This window comes from Moschus berezovskii, chromosome 9 (genome assembly GCF_049115385.1).
Source record: "Moschus berezovskii isolate FMDL1 chromosome 9, NW_MosBer_1.0, whole genome shotgun sequence".
Classification (NCBI taxonomy): Eukaryota; Metazoa; Chordata; class Mammalia; order Artiodactyla; family Moschidae; genus Moschus; species Moschus berezovskii.
Window position 1 is genome coordinate 11,839,039 of NC_142468.1, and position 17,542 is coordinate 11,856,580.

The window sequence follows — 17,542 nt, forward strand, 5'->3', positions numbered from 1 at the left end:
TGATCACTCTTCCTCTTTTCTACCTGCCTTCCAGGGACCTTTCTTTCCCAAACCCCTTATAAATAAACGAGAACAATAATAATAATCAGAGGAGAGACAGTTTCCCCATCAACCCACATGCTATATTAAATAACTGTTCCCAGAGTTTGGGAGCATTTCCTGAAAACCCTCAAAGGTATTAATTTTTTCCTCTCTCTTTAAATCACAAAGCAAAATTCCACTGTCCCTCTGCCACCCCCCCACTTCTAAAAAAAAAAAAAAAAACTTGTCGAGTTTTGCTTTTCTATTCACTGCAGTCCTGGCCAAAGTAAAGCCCTCTTTCTCAATGACGTCAAGATCTTTACCAAGATTAGGCTTTCATTTCTCTATTGCAGCAATTAGCCAGGGAATGTATAAAAGGCTTCAGGGAGACTCACTGGGCTGCAGAGAGAGGCACTTTGCACCACAGACAGAGCAGGAAGGAGAAGCCAGAGGCAGTCAGGGAAAGAGGAGTCAGCCGCTCCTGGGGAAGGGAGAGAGTGAGACAGGCTGGAGAAGTACAGAAAGTGTGTGTGAACGGAGTAAAGAGAGGACAAATCTACCCTGAAAGCACATTTTCAAAACTCTGGCAGTTCTAGAAAGAAACGGGCTACGTTTCTGAACACAGAGACAATGAAAAACTACAGAAAATTTTGCAATCTCTCCCACAGTCTCATAGGTGCTTAGAAATGAAAGCAGAACTGCCTGTCTTTAACCGACTCTGAGAGGGGCAACTGGATTAGGGACAGGCACGCCAGTTTTTTTGTTTTTGTTTTTTTTTTTAACATCTTAAATCCTGGAAAAAAAAAAAAGCAGCAGCTCCGAATTGAATGAATTGATGAGCACGCTCCAACCTGCTGGGCTGGAGAGACTGGAACTCGGTCCTGCCATTTCTGCTTCTTTGAAAAAGGAGACAACTTGGGCTTCTTTTTTAACTTAGTTTTTCTCCTTCTCTCCCCCTATCCCCCACCCCCGACCTCCCCCTTCACCTCCCCCCACCCCTCTTCACCACCACCCCCCCTTTAAATAAGAGGGTGAAGGGAACCAGAGCGCACAAGGGAACTGACCCGGGACGCAGAGAAGATGGGCGTCCTCAGCGTAGACTTGCTGATCACACTGCAGATTCTGCCAGTTTTTTTCTCCAACTGCCTCTTCCTGGCGCTCTATGACTCGGTCATTCTCCTCAAGCACGTGGTGCTGCTGCTGAGCCGCTCCAAGTCCAGTCGCGGGCAGTGGAGGCGCATGCTGACCTCAGAAGGAATGCGCTGCATCTGGAAAAGCTTCCTCCTCGACGCCTACAAACAGGTGAGCGGCGCTCCCGGGGGCTTCTCCGCAGGGCTGTCAGGGGCGGGAGACGGAGATGCTGGAGGGGACCAGATGCCCGCAGGAGCTGAGGGCTGAGTGCTCTGGAGCCCTGTCTGGAGGCCGCAGGGTGATGCTCGGATGTTTACTTTCGACACCTGTCGCACGATCCCGCACCTGAGAATTGGGGATGACAGGTATTACAGAGTCCCAGTGACTCTGTGTGACTTCAGAAGGAGCCTTTCTAAGAAGAGTCAGGAGTGGCTTGCTGTGACTTTGGAGCAGAGGGTATTCGTGCCTGTAGAATAAGGTTGGGAAACTTCAGAAAGGTGTCCGGGGAGGGCAGACGCTTGCCTTTATTCTGCTCTCATCATGAACTGGCAGTTTTGATGTTTTGCTTGATGAGAGGCTGCGTGAGAGTTTAGGAAAGACTGTTCAATGGGTGGGCACTAAAAGGCCAGGGGAAAGAAAGCAGCACCATGCAGGACTCTCAGAGAGCTGACGAGATTTAAGGAAACAACAGAGCAGGTGTGACTCAGCTGGTCGCAGCTTCATTCCTGGTAGAAGTAAGAGTTAATGGGAGCAAGTCTGTGTGCTCCGTCATCTCCTGCCTTGATCTGGATTTCAGCCTTTTGAAGTAGTCATCCGGCACCGAGTCTGGAGTTACTTGGTATCTGTTTGAAAAGGAAAGATCTGAGAACAAGCTGTCAACATTCCAGACTTTGTTCGAGAAACCACATTTGCTTTGTTTCTCAGAACTTATGCAGGTTGTCTTTAGACCAAGCAGATAAGTTTAGGGTTTACGACAGTCTCAAAACTAGTGCCTAGAACTCTGGAGCAGTGGGTTCACTTACCTGCCGAAGCCATGTCCCCAGGGCTGCCCTCTCAAAACCAGAGAGGTTTTTGTTTTGAAGTGAAGAATGCTGCTTTGTGGTGGTGGAGCATCCTTGGATCAGATCTTAAGGGGCAAAGAGGAAAGGGCACTGGGTCCTTTGTCAGTTTGCTTCCCTCCTGAGGTCCCTGAGCTTAGGAAGAATTGACTCATCCCATAAAAGCTACTATCAAAGCAGACATCCTTGATTTCCCCTAACAGTATTGAGGGACCCTGCCCGAGATGCTGGGGAAGGGGGTTTAAGAGGGAGATGGGAGCTAGTGAAGTGATGTATTATAGGTAGGCAGAACCTCAGAAACAGAGCTGGAAAACTAGAATAAGAAGGAGAAAAGAACAGGTCCTCTATAAATAAACACTAGAAAAATAAATCTAGAGAATGAACTTATGGTAACCGGGGGGGAATGGTTGAGGGGAAAGATAGATTGAGAGTTTGGGATTGATATGTTCACACTGCTGTATATAAAACAGATAGTCAACAAGGACCTATAATACAGAACAGGGAACTCTACTCAATACTCTGTAATAACCTAAGTGGGAGAATAACTCGGAAAAGAATAGGTATGTCTATATGTATAACTGAATCACTTTGCTGTATACCTGAAACTAGCACAACATTGTTAATTAACTATACTCCAATATAAAATGAAAATTAAAAATATATCTATGCACCAGCAAAGGAAAAGAAGTCATTTCTAGTAACAAGGAATCCAGAGTAGGATCCTTCCACTGAAAATTAAACAAATGTTTAAGAAGAAAACATTCATGGTGAACTAGGAGAGTTTTACTATGATACTTGTCTTTGTTATTGGCAGTAACCTGCAGAAGGTTTGTATTTGTTGTCCTAAAGATAGGAAAATAGTTAAGAGCTCTTGTTAGTAAGTGAAATTTTCTTTATAACAGTATTAAATGATACTCAAAGTTCTAACACCAAAAACTCATATTATGTAATGGGCTGAATGGTGATGTGGGAAGGAGATATTGAGATGATCACTTCATTTGCACACATGTATATACTAAATGTTTATACTTCATTTTGAGGGGTAGAGAATTTAGAGGAGAGTGGGGCTTACACAAGAGTGTCAGGTGTATTATGACTAAGGAAGTTCTTCCACCTGTATCTGTTTTTCCTAGGTCTTAGGAGATAACATGGCAATGTCAGTTATTTGATCTCTATGAAACTCTTCCTTTTTTGAAAGTCATTGACTTTTGCCATACAAGAAAAACCGCCGCTTTGGAGAATTTTCCTATATTCATAGATACCCTCACATAAAATATGGAGGTTATAATGTTACCCACCCATGTTAAGTGAGGCTGTTTCTCCTATCAAGCAGCTTATTGAGATAAAAAGAGAAAAGGAAACACATGCCTCTTTAATAAACTTGATCACTGATGTGTTTTTTCACCGATGTATAGTGTGTCATTGTGTTGCAGTGTTTTGTTGTCCCTCCTCTAAGAGCCTGAGAGGCGTGAGTGATCTGGTTTCTTTTTTGCATGTGGTTTGTGTGTTCTTCTCCTGTACTCTTTCTGTCTACTGATTTGATTAGTGACCAAGTTCATGGCTGATGTAATGCTGTTTGTTTCCATGACTTATGTAATAGCTGCCATGAGAAGAAGCAACCCAAGAACTCATACATCCAGAGATAAGACTGGACTGGGTGTGTGATGACTGGAAACACGGTAAACACAGCTTGCATTGAATTTAGCTCTCCTGCCATCTCCAAGTGTAGCAAGGGTGGTGGTGGCATTTCAGGGCCACTCAGAACCTCCAAAACGGGTTGGCTCACTTCCCCGAATGCTCTTGTCATCTGCGCCACTGTCATTGGGTGTAGCCATATCTAGAGACTCACTGGAGGAGTCTCTGTTCGGTGTCACCCTGTTTCACAATCCGGACTTAAGGCTGCCACCACCAGAAGCAGAGCATTCCGGGATGTAGAACGTGTACATGCCATACAATGAGGCAGGCCATCTCTAACTCTCCTGATTGTTGAGTGGAAGATCCTTGAGAAGCTATTTAGAGAAAGTGTGGTAAAAATGTGATCCCTGCATTTGGCTTCTGCAGAAGGCAACAAAGAAATGAAAAAAACAAAGAATCGGGACAAAATAAAACAGAAAACCCTTCTTCGTTAAAATGTTGCATGGGACTTTAAATGAACCTTCTAGGGAAGCCTGTAAAGATAATTTAGGTTTGATTAGAGGGAGTCCCAAGCATGATTTTGATGAAGAAAGAAAGTCTCATGGATTTTGTCGAGAGAGTGAGGCGTATAATAGATGTTTGTTATTTAAGTTTTCCCCAGTCAGTGTCACTGCATCTAACACTGCATCCTTGTGCTGGCGCTCAAAGACTCAAAAATACAACCAGTAAGCAGACTGCTCTGTCTGGGAGGCTGGCTCCTACCTAAATGAAGTGTAAAAGTAAACACACAGTATAGATGCTGACAAGCACTTTAGCCCCTACATGGTCAATACTGCTGCGGCACAGAAAACATATTCATTTGAACATATAATTTTGGTTTTGAAAGGATCTCTTTAACATTCTCCTCCTCCTCTTCACTCCCCTCAGCCTTTTGACACTCATTTCTATAATGGAAAATGGCTCTTCTAAGAAAGAAACATTCCCCAAAGAACACAAGGCAGGCTACTGCCAGAGTGTGTTCATCACTTGGATAAAACACTGGGAATTGATAGAGCTTTAAGCTGTGTTTTCAAGTTACAAATCAAAAAGAGAATGACCAAACAGGGAATTGAACTCAGAGGAAAGAGTAGGTAGCTGATCCTCTGATTTGTTTGGTCGATTTGAATATAAATGGTTAAAATGCTGCTTAATAATTGTTTGGCCACGTTTGTAAGGACATTGATGTAGCCTGGTCATTGTGGCAAAGAATTTGAAATTTCCAGGGCTTTGGAGAGGAAGAAGGAAGTGTAAAAAGAATTCCGCCACATACTTACCCCCATTTTTATCATTTGCTTCACTTTCTATCATGAGATTAGGTGATATTTTGTCCAGAGGCCTTTCTCAGGCTGTGGAAAAGGAAGAAAAACAAGGTTAGTAGTATATGCTCTATTTCCAGCTTCTACTTGATGAATGGTTCTTTCTTTTTTTTCCCCCTTGCCCTGCATTTCACAGTCCACATGCTAAAGCAGCATTATCCTTTTCCTCATGCACTGAAAATTGTCAGCAAAAGGGATCCTATCATCAAGGGAATCAAATATACACCATATATTTACACTCTTGTTCATATTTATAAATATGGCCATGGCAACATTTGAGCTTGGCCCAGAGATGTCTTCTGTTGTAAAAATACAAACCCTTTATTTCCCTCCCTTGTTGGTGTTGTGTTGATGTTGATTATAAAAAATAGAAGAAAGGACAAATGCAATAGTGCAGATGAGAGAGGTAAAAGTGATGACGATATTACATTTTACGTATGTCCTTTCTGATCCTTGCAAAATAAAGGGACCCTTTGGGAACATCGGAACTTCAAGACCAATTAGTGGAAATGATGCTTCTTGTGTTTGGGCATTAAATACTGGGCAGGGTTCTCTTTAGAGCGGCTAATGCTGGCAGGGAAAGAGGTACCGACCTAATTACTCTTCCGCAAGAGTAAAAAATGCCTTTTGAATGCCTCTTTGGCAAATATGTCTCATTAAGGACAAAAACCAAACACAAACCCTCTAAGAAGGAGAAATTAAGATGATAGGTAACTTGTGGCCAGGAGACTTTCTGTGCCACTGTGGGAAATTAAAACAGAGTTTGGGAGTACCAGGGGATAACTTGTTTTTGTCAAGCTTCTTTCCTGCAGCCTAAATGTTATTATGGACCAACTTTATTTTCTTCATCGTTTTGGCTTTTTGTCAAGGAATGCTTTGCTCCTGGGGAGAGACTCTTCCATCATGGATGACAGCAATGATTCTCCCATTCCACCTCAGCAAGGTGTGAAGCAGAGTAAACTAGGAAATTCCCCCTTTGAAACTTTGGTCATAATACAAACTTAATTTTCTTGATGACCAAATAGGAAGGTGAGAAATGAACAATAATATCCTTCTAAGAGATTTTTTTTTTTAGTTTAAAGCAGACTTTCATTTTTTAAAAAGGTTTTTCCTTTATTGTTGCTAAATTATCCCATATCAGCAGTTTTTAGCAAAAATAGACAAACTGTATGATTAGAATATGTCATTTATAAAAGCAGACTACTGGTCTACTCATGTCTGGACCTTCAAATCATGGGTGTATGTTTTTCCCTCCAAGTTGCAGTAGTAGCGTTGTGCATACCAATGCATTTTCTCTTAGCTAACCTCCCTCATGAGTATAATTCTTTTTATGACATTCTAATCTGCAGTCAAGTCCTATGGCTCCTTTGCAAAATAGAGAGGATTGGCTACTCTCATTTTATGCACTGCCCAGCAGAGATGATCAAGAACAGATCAGCAGCGTTGGGTGTGGACTGTGACAGTTCTCTACAGAGGGGTTCCAGGGGGTTCACCCTTTGAAATCATCTGCCTTGGAGGTCTTCCATCACTCCAACGTGCTGATGTTCACTGTAGGTCAAGGTTATTATGAAGTGTAAAATGCTTTGCTGATCTCCAGCTAAGATGATAACAGCTACCATTCATTCAAAACTTTATTCAACAAAAAATTCCAAGCACACATATCCATTGTTCTCCAGCTTAACAAAATGCCAACCTGTGCCCCTCCCCCACCAAACACATATACTAAAGAACATGATATATTTGGGAGGATATCCTAATTTTTGATTTTAAAGTAGAGGTGTTGTACTTGTTCTAAGTTTTCTAAGTTGAACTAACATGTTTGTATTTTGAGAAAAATTATGTGGCTGAACTATACATTGTCACCAAAGAAGGAGACGGTGCTTTAACTTTCCAAGAAAATTAATTACAGGTAACGAGAGTCACCTGCGACTGAAGTCAGATTAGATTACTCAGTTGGGGAATCGGGCATAATGCAAGGATCAACAGTTCGGCTTGGGTGAGAGGAGGTGCATCAGAGGCCCATGTCACAAGGCCAACACAACTGTTCCGTTCTTAGGAAGGATTCCAAAATGCAAGTGGATGTTTTCAACCTATCAGAAACCTACAAGTCTGCAGTCCAGAGATGATTCTTCTTCTGTCTATGGGTTCCTCACTTAATGAGAAGTTGCTATGATAGCTAGTGGATTCAGACTGGTCTGAATGCATTCAGATCTTTGTATCACAGTATGTTGAGAAACAAAGCACAATAATATAGTTAAAAGCAACCATCCTAGAATCATTATTGCTTTTTTAAATGGGAGAGATAAAGTGAGAAGGTGATGGTAATGCTACCTTTTACCTAAATCGACAAAGAAGTACAAAAATAACCCATAGATTAAAAAGTTTATAATACCTTTAGGATGTATATCTTTGCATTTTAAGTACATTTTAAAATTTCAAGAGACGAATGTAGCTCATATAAAACAGTCCAGCTAAAAGTGGTTTACTAGGTTTCTTCACCCAGTTTCACTTCCAAATTAACTAAGAAAATTAATATAAAGAAAATAACTTTTTTCCTGACAGTGACTGAAAACAAATGTATTTATTTAAATCACACCACCACCTTCCTTTTCTAAGAAAGATTATTGCTTTAAGATTTATTTTAGAAAGCTTATAGTCCTTGTTTGAAACCTGCCCTGCTAGGATTTTTCACAAGGGAGATAAAGGATTTCTTGACTTCTGCAGTTAAAACGAGTTATGCACTAACATCAGGTAGAAGCTTCTCCGTAAAACCCCTTGAGTATTTTATATCGGTTTAAATTGTTGAGTTTTTAACAATTCGCTTGTAAGTGACTTCAATTAACAGCAATGTTATATGCGGTGGTATTTATATGAGGGAGGAAAAATGAATCCAATTGGAAGTGTTTTGTAATATTAAGGATAGTGTATAAAAATCAATTATACTGTTGTAAGTTGTCCCCAGTGTTATCGGTTTTGATTAAACCATTCCAGGGGAAGATCCAATTCTGTTAATTCAAACTGAAGTAATTGGCTCGTTTATGTTGCCTGCTTTTTATTATCAATTTATAGATTCAAAGGCCAGCAAACTTCCTTTCAGTCTGTGTTCAGTGACTGAAACCACAGGCAAAGGGAGCACCCGTAACACTTTTGCTGTACAGCTCTTCTGCCTGAGTACTCTAAATCCAGAGGAGTTTGGTAGTAACGTGCATGGTAGGGAAGTAAATGGCTTGTGACTTCTGAGATAAAAAAGTGAAACAAACTAACACACACGTGAAATATGAGAAATTTAAAGTCAAATTCTACAAAAGATAAAAGTGTATCTTTTCATTCGTTTGTTTAATGGAAATAGCGAGGTTCTAGTCAAAGAACCCCAAAGTATGCCGTAGCCATAGAAACCTCCAGAAAGGATGTCATACCAAGGAAAGCTTGAATCACTTCTAAGAACAATTATATTACAACATAGAATTACTCAGAAAAATGGTGTTCAGTTTTACTTGTTTGCATGGCATCTATAATGGCAACTTACACTCCCACAATGATTTATAGTGTACAGAGCTCTTTTCCCTGTGTCATCCTCCCATAAACATACAAGGAAGATGGGCCTTATAAATGACCATTTTATAGATGGCATAGCTGCAGCACTTGAGAGATTAAGTGGGAGTAACTCTTCTTATAAATGGCAGACCCCAGGTTTTCGCATTCTGGGTAGGAACAGAGCCCATGGGTATCCTTGTCCGTTGGTTCAGATTAAATGACTTTTAGGCAAGACCATCAGGGCCTTTCCTGAGTACTTTAGAATTCAGAAAGAGGTGCCATGTCCCACAGCTCTGATCATTCATTTTAAAGTAGACCATTCACTTTTCACTTCTAAACTGAAGCCCGTTAATCATGTGTTATACATTGTGAGCTAAGCGTTGACACAGAGAAGACCAGCCTCAACTTAATTATGAAGACAGTTAGATCCAGTACCTTCAGTGATGAAAAGAATCGCCTTTAGTGGCCAGAAAGGATGAAAAAGACTTTTAGTCTCTTTAGGGCCATTCATTACCCCACCTGCCACGATGGGTCTTCCCTCACATCTTATGTGTTTACCGTATCTTCCAAAGGAAACGCCGCCTTTTATTAGAGCCGACTGCTTCTGTACAGAGTGAACTGAAGTGAGTGCGCGCCTCATGTGTTATTGCCTCTCTCTTTCGTTTTCCATCACCAGGTGAAACTGGGCGGGGATGCCCCCAATTCCAGCGTGGTGCGCGTCTCCAGTCCGGAAGGAGGTGACTCCAGTGGACGTGGTGCCCAGGAGAGAACGGGGGACGGAACTGAGTGCCGCCTTCTGGACTTTGCCAGCCCTGAGCGCCCACTGGTGGTCAACTTCGGCTCCGCCACTTGACCGCCTTTTACTAACCAGCTGCCAGCCTTCAGCGAACTGGTGGAAGAGTTCTCATCCGTGGCTGACTTCCTGCTGGTCTACATTGATGAGGCTCATCCTTCAGACGGTTGGGCGGTGCCTGGGGATTCTTCTTTGTTTTTCGAGGTGAAGAAGCACCGGAGCCAGGAAGACCGATGCGCCGCAGCCCACCAGCTCCTGGAGCGTTTCTCCTTGCCGCCCCAGTGCCGGGTCGTGGCTGACCGCATGGACAACAACGCCAACGTGGCTTATGGGGTAGCCTTTGAACGTGTGTGCATTGTGCAGAGACAGAAGATTGCTTATCTGGGAGGAAAGGGCCCCTTCTTCTACAACCTGCAAGAAGTCCGGCGTTGGCTGGAGAAGAATTTCAGCAAGAGATGAAAGCTAGATTAGCTGGTTAAAAGTATGATTGTAACAGAGCTTTTTTTTTTTTTTTTTAATTTATGTAAAGACAAGGAAACTAAGAATTCAATCCACTATTTCAACTGAGTCCCATTTTCTCACTGAAAGACGGGAATTTATGTGTCAGAAGAACATAAACCTCTAACATCTGGATACTACTTTCACCACTTAAATGGCTTTTGGCTAAATAGTAGCCCCATCTCTTCTCTTCCTGGTGAAAAGCCCTGAATGAAAAGATCCCAAGATGGAAAAGAAGAAAACTTGTTTCAGCACGTGCTCATTTCTGCCCTGATAGAAGTGATACAGCTGATGCCTGCCCTGGGACCTGAAGAAAAGACTTACCGGAATGACTGCTATGTTAGGGAAGCCACCATCCTTGCTGGTGGAAAGGGTATTACCTGGGCTTTATTCAGCATGGATAGAGCCCAACTGGATATTTGCCAAATCTTTACTTAGAACGAGTCTTCAAGTCCAGGCCATGTGGTTAGGAACTTATTGTTTAACATGTTAGAGAAGTTTCTGACCTTCTAGTTTCTAGCCATGTAGTGCTCTATGCCGGTCTAAATATCCCAGAACTCGCAGGTATATTTGCAGATATCAAGAATGACACCTGCTGGAGCATTAGAATGGTCGTCTGATATCTGATGGTTACTTTCTAGGCAGGTGGAGAAAGTGCTCGAAGCAAATCAAATCGACAAGCTAGGAAAAGGAGGCAGAAAGATTAGGAGGCTTCACGGAGCTTCACCTTGCTGCTGTAGAGAGTGGTACTAATTTGTCAGTCACAGAAGCGAGGAAACATGTGCAAAGCTAGAAAAAGAAGCCCCCCTAAGATAGCATGCAGAGTATACATATGAAATCAATGTATTTGTCATATATTCCTGGACTGATGAGAACGGGGGACTGAGAGGGGGGACATGCATTTTAATATTTGTATTACTTTTGAAACATGTCTGTGGTGTTTGCATGTTCAGTTGGTGATTATACCTCGTGATGCTGATGAAAGGTAACACCGGTGGGCCCAGTGGGGCCGGGGTCCCCTCTCCATCCCTGCGGTTGCGCTGTGGTCCAGCTGCTTCTTGGTCTGGGTCTCCATGGCAGTGAGCTCAGCAATGTAGAGCCAAATAGAGGACAAGAAAGTGTGAGACAATTCCCATCAGTGATTTTGAAGGCTTTGCTTCTAATGGAATCCTCAGGATCATGGAGTTTGGTAGGATGGAATTCCCATTCATATTTAATTTGGACTTGGGTTTTCCTTTGTTCCTCTCAGATGAGGTATAGTCATCTAAGACTTCTGTAGTTCTCTTTTAATATATATACCATATTTCTCTTTAAAATGAAGATATTAGAGTTCTACTTATAAGTAATATAAGTAATAACTAATGTCCTAACTTCCAAAAAAGGTCAACCAATTTTGTATATTAAATTTTTATTGTAAATTTGAGGATGGTTATATTTATATTTACAATCAAAGGTTCCTATGTCCATTCCATTAATAATTTAATCATAAAACTAATAGAAAAGACATCTAAAATCGAAAATATCTTCCTGAACTAACTGCCTGAAATCAGAAAAAAATGGGAACTGAGTGTGCAAGAACCAAAAACCAATTTTTTTTTAAATGGAACAGCATAATAGTCTTATCACTGCATCATTTATTGTTTAGATATTAAAGCTCCATTTTAACTGACTATTTTTAACTGCAACGTTTAAGCTTCTCACTGTTCTAAATTCTACAAAATGTACCAACAAAGAAAAAAAATTTGAAAATGTGACGTTAATGAATTTCTGGAAAATCACATTGAGAATAGATTATTTCTGAGTCCTCAGCTGTTAAACCCTATAACTTGAGGCTTATCGGCACAGCCCCTTGATTTTTACCTTCAAAATAGTGTCGCGATTTGTGTGGTATCCTAGGGAAGAAAAAGAAAAGTTGGTGGCAGCACACTCACACGGTTGTCTTTAAACCGCCCCTTTATTCTACACGTACAATAAGGGAACAGGATGTTGGCGAAGCTGGTGGGGGGATGAGGCGTGGCTAAGGCAGGCAGTGCCAGTGGTCTGGGGGAAAGGGTGATGAGAAAACTACCCTGCTGTGATACATTTTTAAAGAAAGAGAAGGTTGTGTGCGTGCAATTCTTCTCCCTGAGGACAGGCCGGTGGAGACGGGAAGCAGTGGGAAGTAAACATACAGAGGTAGAGGCTGAGTATCAGGGGCAGAGACATGTCCAGTGGAACACAGGAGAGTTACTGGAAGAAAGGCTGTTGAGGGCCAATGGAGAAAGTGAACTGACAAAGCTCAGGAGTCCTACAATGTGTAAGAAGGCTTGGTGTTATCAGAGTTAGGAGAAGCCTATAACTACGTAACTTATTTATCTCAACATGAACTTTTGTGATTTCCTGTGGTGTTTCTTTAAGGAACTTAATAAGAACTCATTATTTGAGATAGAGGAGAATCAGTGTTTAGCTGGTATGCTCAGAGAAATTCTTAGATTTTCAATATCCTGAAATTGACAGGTATTGTCAATACCCTGAAATCAACACCCCACCTATCTTATCTTTTATAAAGTATGTTCCTTTGAAGAATTTTTGTTCCTGTTCTCACAAGGCAAAATTTATAAATTTATATATATATATGGTATAAGGTATAAGTTTATATATACATATATAAACTTATATATATATATATATATATGATGTCTTTTTTTAGAACCTAAACATTTCCTTCCCACCAACCCCATAGGCTGTGTTTACATGGAGCTATCAGTTTAGCCTTTTAAACTGAATTAGCTTGTCTATTATAGAAATAGTTTCCAAGCAATTTTGGGTGTTATTTATAGCATCTGGATTTACTCCAAAATTTACTGTTTGAAAGACTTATGTCTTGGAACTATTCAAAACTTACTTTATTATATTGCTTAGAGAAAATAATAGTGAAATCAATAATGACTTTCTTGAATGGGCATAAATGAAATGCTTGCACAATGGGATAAGTGTTTCATAGAGATTGGGCTTCCCTGGTGGCTCAGATGGTAAAGAATCTGCCTCCAATGCAGGTAGACCCAGGTTCAATCCCTGGGTTGGGAAGATCCCCTGGAGAAGGAAATGGCAACCCACTCCAGTATTCTTGCCTGGAGAACTCCATGAACAGAGAAGCCTGGTGGGCCACAGTTCATGGGGTTACACAGAGTCAGACACGGCGGAGCGACTAACACTTTCACTTTCATACAGATATTAAAATGTATCTGACCTCCTTAGAAGCAGGTTAGTGCTGTACTTGCTGTGTATAGCTAAAGTTATGAACATTTAACTCATATGAATTTTCATATTCATATTTTTGAGCTCTGGTCTTTTGTTTTCACCTTGTTTGTAGAATGTACCCCTGATTTTTGGTAATATCAACTTTGAAATGGTCTATTGATTTAGTTAAGTGGTGGCTCAGATGATAAAGAATCTGCCCACAATGCAGGAGACCTGGATTTGATCCCTGGGTCAGGAAGATCCCCTGGAGAAGGGAATGGCAACGCACTCCAGTGTTCATGCCTGGAGAATCCCATGGACAGAGGAGCCTGGCAGGCTACAGTCCATGGGGTCTCAGAGAGTCGGACAAAACCTGAGTGACTAACACTTTCACTTTCCTACCATTAACCAGGAAATGCCAATTCTGTGATCAAGAAGAGCAGAAAGGCCTGGTCTCTTTCATTTTATCTGAGTGTATTTCACATTTTGGGCTCTTGAATAAAACTTATGAAATACGGGGAGATCATACATGGATGCTGCCTTGCTGCATAAAATACCAGAGACGCAGGTTAAAGACAGTGTCTGTGCCTTTGGGGAAATTCCCAGCTGGATATAGGATATCAGTTGCTCTCAGCATGCCCTATGGGCTGTGTCCACAGCAAGCAGAATGCATTGATGTACATGCAGGACTTCCCATTCTGTGGATGATAAAGAGGATAAACATGGACATTTATTCTGCCTAATTTCTGACTTAGAGTTGGAAGATAAACTTAATTACAATCAGATGGCCATTGCAAAGGGGAAAACATAGACACTAACTTCTGTCCCACTGAAGGATTAATAAAACCTTTGCCAGCATTTAAAGCTTTTCAGAACACAACTCATGCTATTCTCTGAGCAGTGGAGATTAACAGTGAGATTTTTAATTTCTCAGGTTTTAATTTCATTTTAAAATTAAAAAAAATTAATTAAAAAAAAACAAGAGTTTTTCTTTAAAAAATGATATTGCCAAAAACCAGAGCTAAAATATTTTTAGTTATATTCCAACCTCATCTCTTCTTCCTCCTTTACCTTAAAAATAGAAGCTAAGCCCAGTCTTCCTGTGTAAGTCCAGACGGGGTGTAAGTACCAACCTCTGCTTGGTGATCCACCTTCTCTTGGTCGTGTCCTATATGAAAGGAGGGGGCCTGGACCTGGGCGAGTCAAGAAGTTGCAGACTGGGATGAACTAGGCCCTGGGGGCTTAGTCTATTGATCTGGGAAGACCTGAAAAGAAACTTCTTACCTTTGGAGGAGGACTGATGAATGTCATGAGAGTGGCTTTAGCAAAATATCGGGCCACTTCCTAATGCCTTACCTCCTGGATGGCTCCAGAAGCAATGTCTCAGACTTAAGATCCAGTGCTGTTCCAAGGTGAGTCAACCAGTTGAAGGCAAATACGTAGTGATCCCTGAACAATATTGCTCATGCAAGTTGGGGCTCTCTGCCATCTTGGACAGCAGCACTGGAGCTCCACGGAGTTTATTTTTTTTTTTAATTTGCTGCAGAGACTTCAACAACCCAGGAGATGGTTAATGAAGTCACTATTTTGTCTCAAAACTCCCATCCCCCCACCAAAAAAAAAAAAAAAGCAAATAGGTAAACACATAAATGAAAGAAGCCCACAGAACAGAGTGGAAAAGAAAGAAAATCCTCTCAAGCCTCCTCCAGTCCGTGTCACTGGTTGGTGCGGTTTTTATGGATGTTGAGATTGGGAGATGTCATGACATAAGAATCCAGTACTTTATAACCAAAGCAATGAAAAGAGATTGGGTAGGGAATGCTGGCCAGTTTTGTTTAAATTTGCATCACATCGTCACCAGACTCCATCTCTCGCCCAGATAACCGGGCACCCGGAAGGGGAGGTCAGAATGTGCGGAAGTTGCTAGTGTGCAAATGATAACTGCTAACGAAAGAGTCCCTGACTCGGTTAGTGGTTGGATGTGGTCACACTCGTTTGCCTCTGCCCATCCTCGCCTCCCTAGCAAGGAGAATCTTCGGGGCATGATGCTGTGAGTACTGGGTAAATGTGGTGAGTGTGTGTGTGTGTATCTCTGCTTCTCGACTGCAGAAACAGAAATGCTTTGGAGATCATCAGGAGAAAGAGTGTTATTATATTGGTGCTGAGTGGTATGTGTGCTTTCAAATTTGTTCTTTATTTTAATAAACTTTGAATAAAAGAATAAAGTTACTCTCTGGTTCTACGTGTTTATTTTTAACTTACTCTCTAGACCTTGCCCCTGGCAGGAATACATTCATGGTTGACAAGGGAAAGAGAATCCATCATTCTAATATTTATTCCTTGGTATTTGTGGGCAAAATCGCCAGCAACGCCAGGTTATTTTAATCTCATGCTGTGTGCCAGAGTCTTCAAGGAAATCAAGACAAGTTAAAAGAAAATCTGCAGATACTTTCCATATTCATGAACAAGTTGCACTCAGAATTCATGGAAAGGGGCCTGTTAAAGAGACTGTGGAGCAAACTGTTACTTTGTTATATTTACACCCCAGGTTTTCTAAGTGCAAAAAATAAACTTTCCAAGAAGTTGGTTTAAGCAATACATATAACACACACAGTACGTATGTATGTATGTGCCTCTATGTATATGCATATATATGTAGTTGTGTATATATTAATATGTATGTATGTGTGTATAATTATTTACATGATTGTTTGCTAGTATGTGATGAAAAAATCAACATCTGAAAACATTTATATTAAGCACTTTCCACTATGAGACAATATAAAGGATAAGAATGGTTTACGAAGGCAGAGTCCTGTTAATGACAAGGAGTATATTTGCAACATGGTTAAATATGGGCTTCCCTAGTGGTTCAAACAGAAAAGAATCTGCCTGCAATGCAAGAGATGGGGGTTTGATCTCTGGGTCAGGAAGACCCCCTAGAGAAGGGAATGGCTACCCACTCCAGTATTCTTGCCTGGAGAATCCCACGGATGGAGGAGACTGGCGGGCTACAGTCCAAGGGGCTACAATGAGTCTCATGACTGAGTGACTAACACTTTGACTACTCTTAAAATATGTGCATTTTGTTCCTGAAAACAGGTAACTTAACCAAAGTGTTAGTATCTTTTGAGACTCTTGCTCATCATTCCCCATACATAGTAATTTAACTAATATTTGTAGTATCTTATATAATATTCCAGAAATTTAATGGACATGTAAACAATCATTACTCTGACAACTATTGATGGAATTTCTGTTCCTCGTGAGGTGTATCCTGTGCGGGACTCAATGGGATGTGAAACAGAAGTAAAACTATACAAAGACATGACTGCCTCAAGGAATCTGTCACAGAGTCACCAAAACTAAAAGTGACAAGCTGATGTTAATCTACAAGTGAATATGTTGGCTGATGTGACTAAACCCTGGAAACGCTTGGTGTGAAACTTGCCCCAGGGACAGCAGAACCCAGCGACTTAGAAACCTTCAGTGCTCACTAGGTCTTTCGTCTCTTCTCTGTTTTGGGGTATCAGCCTTTTCTTTCAGAGCAGCTTCTCCTTATGCTTGGTAGCCTGGCTGGGGAGGTTCCTCACTCCCAAACTATGAGATGGCTCTGATAGAGTTTGAACCTATCCTGAGAGAAGTACTGGAACTGGACCAGCTCGCATTACATGCCCATTCTGTGGTCGTGGGAGTAGGGTTTGTTACCAGAAGGACAGCAAGAAGTGCTGGGAATATACTAAGGTGCATGCATGCTAAGTTGCTTTTGTGACCCTATGGACAGTAGCCACACAGGCTCCTCTGTTCATGGGATTCTCCAGGCAGGAATACAGGTGTGGGTTGCCATTTCTTCCTTGAGACAGACAAAGGCATCAGAAGTTCAGTTCAGTTCAGTTCAGTCGCTCAGTCGTGTCCGCCTCTCCGCGACCCCATGAATCACAGCACGCCAGGCCTCCCTGTCCATCACCAACTCCCGGAGTCCACTCAAACTCATGTCCACAGAGTCGGTGATGCCATCCAGCCATCTCATTCTCCGTCGTCCCCTTCTCCTCCCGCCCCCAACCTTTCCCAGCATCAGAGTCTTTTCCAGTGAGTCAACTCGTCGCATGAGGTGGCCAAAGTATTGCAGTTTCAGCTTTAGCATCAGTCCCTCCAATGAACATCCAGGATTGATCTCCTTTAGAATGGACTGGTTGGATCTCCTTGCAGTCCAAGGGACTCCCAAGAGTCTTCTCCAACACCACAGTTCAAAAGCATCAATTCTTCGGCGATCAGCCTTCTTCACAGTCCAACTCTCA

General features: G+C 41.7%; 1 protein-coding gene across 1 annotated transcript; it reads left to right on the top strand.

Annotated features, from left to right (window-relative positions):
• The first annotated feature begins 392 nt into the window (after positions 1-392).
• Positions 393-11,803, top strand: DIO2 (iodothyronine deiodinase 2). The gene is made up of 2 exons (XM_055436447.2): positions 393-1,323; positions 9,411-11,803. The coding sequence occupies exons 1-2, from the start codon at positions 1,102-1,104 to the stop codon at positions 9,996-9,998; spliced, it is 810 nt and encodes a 269-aa protein (XP_055292422.1). The 5' UTR covers positions 393-1,101; the 3' UTR covers positions 9,999-11,803.
• Positions 11,804-17,542: the final 5,739 nt, after the last annotated feature.